This window comes from Vicia villosa, unplaced genomic scaffold (genome assembly GCF_029867415.1).
Source record: "Vicia villosa cultivar HV-30 ecotype Madison, WI unplaced genomic scaffold, Vvil1.0 ctg.001343F_1_1_3, whole genome shotgun sequence".
In the NCBI taxonomy this organism is placed as follows: domain Eukaryota; kingdom Viridiplantae; phylum Streptophyta; class Magnoliopsida; order Fabales; family Fabaceae; genus Vicia; species Vicia villosa.
In genome coordinates this window covers 148521-152627 of record NW_026705584.1, presented here as the reverse complement: position 1 = coordinate 152627, position 4107 = coordinate 148521, and the positions used below count along the sequence as shown (strand labels likewise).

General features: G+C 33.7%; 1 protein-coding gene across 1 annotated transcript; it reads left to right on the top strand.

The window, feature by feature from the left end:
- The first annotated feature begins 37 nt into the window (after positions 1–37).
- Positions 38–3548, top strand: LOC131634737 (pentatricopeptide repeat-containing protein At5g12100, mitochondrial-like). Its single transcript, XM_058905362.1, has 3 exons — positions 38–1364; positions 1624–2010; positions 2644–3548. Exons 1-3 carry the CDS (start codon positions 1101–1103, stop codon positions 3016–3018), a joined length of 1026 nt encoding a protein of 341 aa, XP_058761345.1. The 5' UTR covers positions 38–1100; the 3' UTR covers positions 3019–3548.
- The last annotated feature ends 559 nt before the right edge of the window (positions 3549–4107 follow it).

The following is a 4107-nucleotide window of genomic DNA, read 5'->3' as shown; positions in this document are numbered from 1 at the left end:
TCAGAATGGATTAGTCAATGAAGATATATAAATATGAAATTGCTTTTAAGGCATGTTCTCATTCTAATAATTAAGTATAAGTTTAAATGAATGCTTAATAAAAAATATGAATAATTTTAATTTTTTATTTAAATCAATGCTTAATTATCGACAATTACAATATCATCAAAAATTGTTTGAGACAAATATTTTTTTATAATTTATAGCCTAATTGGGTTTTGATTAGAAAATTAAAAATCTAATTTAATCTAATTTAGCTTGAGATTTGCTATGATATTTTTGTGGTAATATAATAGCTGAATAGTTTGGAAACATAAAAATAAGACTTGTAGTTTGCTACATTTTAGTTGTTATTTAGCTATGAATTATAAGAAAATTAGTTTGAATTTTGCTAGGAAATTTCAGTCAAGCCACTCAATTCAAGCTACGGCATATATGGTAGCTAATCCGTCTTTAATCTCCAACTAACTCTGTTTGATAGAGACTTACTTCAAATTAGCTACGGTTTTGGTCGTAGCTAGTTGTAAATTTTCTTGTAGTGAACTTAATTGAAACATTGAAACTTTCTCTCATTTTCTCCATATGAGCTCATATTTCATATCACAATATAATTCATTGAATTTTTTATTAGGGCCTAGCTACAGTAGTTACATCAACTGATTAAGAAATCACGATTTGTGAATCAAAGGCTTCAATTGAAACACCCAAACTTGTCTATCGACATGTCCAATAGTGTTGCATGCAAGGCCTTTATATCACGCACTCCATATATGACCTAAAAAAAGACAGGAAGAACAAGATATAAAAAAATGAGCAAAGACAAGTCCTCCAAGAAATCTAATCAACTAATATAAAAAAAACATCACACAATTTAAATACTCACAATTAAATTAAGGGTTAAATGTAATTCACCCCCTGCCATTAGGGCGAGTTTCGGGTTTGCCCTCCTGAACTTTTTTTTTTTAAGAAGACACCCTTATAAAAGTGTAAAGTCAAATTCACCACACCCTTTTACTCCACATGCTGACTGGGCTTTGACTGAAAGGCTGACGTGGAAAATGATTAATTGCTGATTGTGTTATCTTCTTCAAAATAAACCCATGTGTGTTCAAGGTGATTCTGGCCTTGTCCTCACCACTGATCCAAAGCCACGGCTTCGTTGGACTGTCGAACTCCATGAACGCTTCATCGATGTTGTTGCTCCGCTTGGAGGACCAGATAGTACTCATCTTTTCCTTATGTTCTTTTATTTCATGTGGTGCAAATTATATATGTCGAACTCCATGAACCCCTGTTCTTTTAAATTGTCTTTAATTCTACTTTTTCTAACAATACAATTAGCAGTTTGTATCTATGTTTTATTAGCAGATTAATTCTACTTCAGGTATGATCACAAACTATTTATACTCTTAACTTCTTTTAATCATTTGAACACAGTGTCGAAAGCTTCCATATTTTGGTAGAAATCTTAGGAAGGTCTAAACAATTTGCCATACTTTGGGATTTTCTTTTGGAAATGAGAGAGTCTTCTAGTTGTGAAATCACTAATGAAATTTTCTGGATCGTTTTCACTGCGTTTAGCCGAGCTGATTTGCCGGACGGTGCTATTCGGTATTTTGTTAGAATGGAGGAATTTGGAATAAGGCTAGTATTATTGATTTTGATTTGCTTTTGTTCACTTTATGCAAAAAGAAACATGTCATGCAGGCTCAAAAGTTTTTCGATCAAATCAAGAGCCGGTTCTCGTTAACAGCTAAAACATACAGCATTCTGATTTCTGGATGGGGTAAGGTTGGTGATTCAGGGAAGGCCCGTGAGCTGTTTGAAGAAATGCTTGAGCAAGGATGTGACGTGGATTTGCTTGCTTATAATAATATGTTAGATGCCCTTTGTAAGGGAGGCCATGTGGATAAAGCTATGGATTTTTTTAACGATGTGTTGTCAAAGAGTGTTGGGCCAGATGCGTTTACTTACTCGATATTCATTCGTGCATACTGTGACGCAGATAATGTGCATTGAAATTCTTGGGCTTTTATAATGAAATTCTTGGATAACATTGAAATTCTTGCGAATAAGATGAGACAGATTACATCATGTTCTATTCAAGAATTGGCAAATATAATGATTGGCGCTAGAACAGCTCGAAAAACTTCAAGACGTGATGAGTCAGACATAGAAAGTGATTGAAAAAATGGTTAGGGTAACACCATCCACTGTCTGAACCAACTCCTTCCAATGCCAGGGATATCCATGCCATATTATACAGCCCCGGAACATCTTCTACGACTGCGGGACGCTATCACCCATCATTAGGGACCCCTCATCACTTTGAAGAATCACTTCAACAACAATTACAAGTCCCTGAACAGATTGCAGTTTGATCATTGAAGTTCAAGCTAACTCTATGTGTTGCAGATTTTCTTTGAATTTCAATTTCTTGGATGCTTACTTCTGATGTTCAGAATCACTAGGTATTTCTGAGGAGTCTGCTGGAATATTTTTTCATTTATTGGTCAGGACTCAGGACATGTGTTGTATGACATGTTATTTTAACTTATTCATGTAATTCTACCTGTAATATTTAATAAGTTAATACAATACAACATGTTATTGAACCTCTGATAAACTGTTGAGAGTTTAAAGTTTACTTTGGCATTGAAATGCAACTGCACTGAGAAAAAAATACATGTGGATCAAATATTGGAAGTGCTTAATTTTTATCTGTGGCAGGTTCAAAAGCATTTTCAATTGAGGATTGAGGCTCAAGGAAAGTACATGCAGAGTATATTAGAGAAAGCTTATCACACACTTGCTGGAGAAAACATGGCAGCTGCAGCTACAAATTTCAAGGGAATAAATGGTAGTGATGAGGAACAGTTCGAGAGACCAACCCTTGAAGGATTTATGCCAACTAATAATAATAAGACCTTAATCATTTGCCACATCAGCCTTTCAGTCAAAGCCCAGTCAGCATGTGGAGTAAAAGGGTGTGGTAAATTTGGCATTACACTTTTATAGGGGTGTCTTAAAAAAAAAAATTCAGGGGGGCAAACCCGAAACTCGCCCTAATGGCAGGGGGGTGAATTGCATTTAACCCTTAAATTAATAGCAATATTTCAATTTTCTGTCAACATGTTTCTGAATTTCAAATAATTAGATAAGAGTGTATAAAGTACTTAGTATTGTAGAAAAGATAGAGCATTCTATTGTATTTAGTATTTACCACTAAAATAAAATGACACTTGTGGTAGTGATATGTTCATTATAAGAAGATCTTTAAGATGTGAATAATATTATATTGGCTCATATAAAATCAAAATATTCTTAAGAATTATTTCAGATATAATAGCAAAAGGAGTCTCAAAATTTAAATTTAACTTTCCTGAGCATGGACTCCTCACATTAAGCTACAACGACTTCCTCTGCTATGATCTAGCCATCACAATTGGACTTCACTTGTTTGATCTCTTCACAACAACTCTGACAAAATTAATACATAAGAGCATAACATGTTAGGATATAAATATCACAGAATTAGTTAGGGAGTTAGTTAGTTAGTTAGGATTATTTTGTATAAATAGGGATTTAGTTATTTTTTTAGTTCTGGAAAAAACATAATTGGTAGCACAAATGCATAATTGATGTATGTATCAACAGAACCTTAGCCAGTATTATTCTCCACTTAACTAACGTGATACACAGAGAGAATTAGAAGGGGAAACCAAATTCTCACCAGCTTTCTCAACTCGCGGATTCGTATAATTATATTACATATTCATACTATGATTAAAAAGAAATTATAAACCGAGTAAACAATGGGTAAAATGAATTAGCTCTATGGGAAGTTCACTTCTAAGAATTATTTGTTACATACTGCATATCCTCGTCACTAAATTAGCTAGCAGTGCACATCCTCTCGAAGAGGTTACCACCGGCAACAGATTCCAAGACAATGGCTAAATGAGAAAGTATTATACACATTGAGAAGGTAGAAAAATTAGCATATTGTCAAATTATGTAATCCTTGTATTTACCGATGTTTCCTTCTTTCAAAGAATCTTTTAACCAAAATGTGAAACCTTAAATAAATAACTATAAAGTGCAAAC

Excerpts from the sequence above, each read along its gene's own strand:
- LOC131634737 (XM_058905362.1), top strand. The coding sequence starts at position 1,101 with ATGTGTGTTCAAGGTGATTCTGGCCTTGTCCTCACCACTGATCCAAAG. Across the intron at positions 1,365-1,623 it reads TTTGTATCTATGTTTTATTA|AATGGAGGAATTTGGAATAA; the intron begins GCAGATTAATTC and ends GTATTTTGTTAG. Across the intron at positions 2,011-2,643 it reads CATACTGTGACGCAGATAAT|TTTACTTTGGCATTGAAATG; the intron begins GTGCATTGAAAT and ends GAGAGTTTAAAG.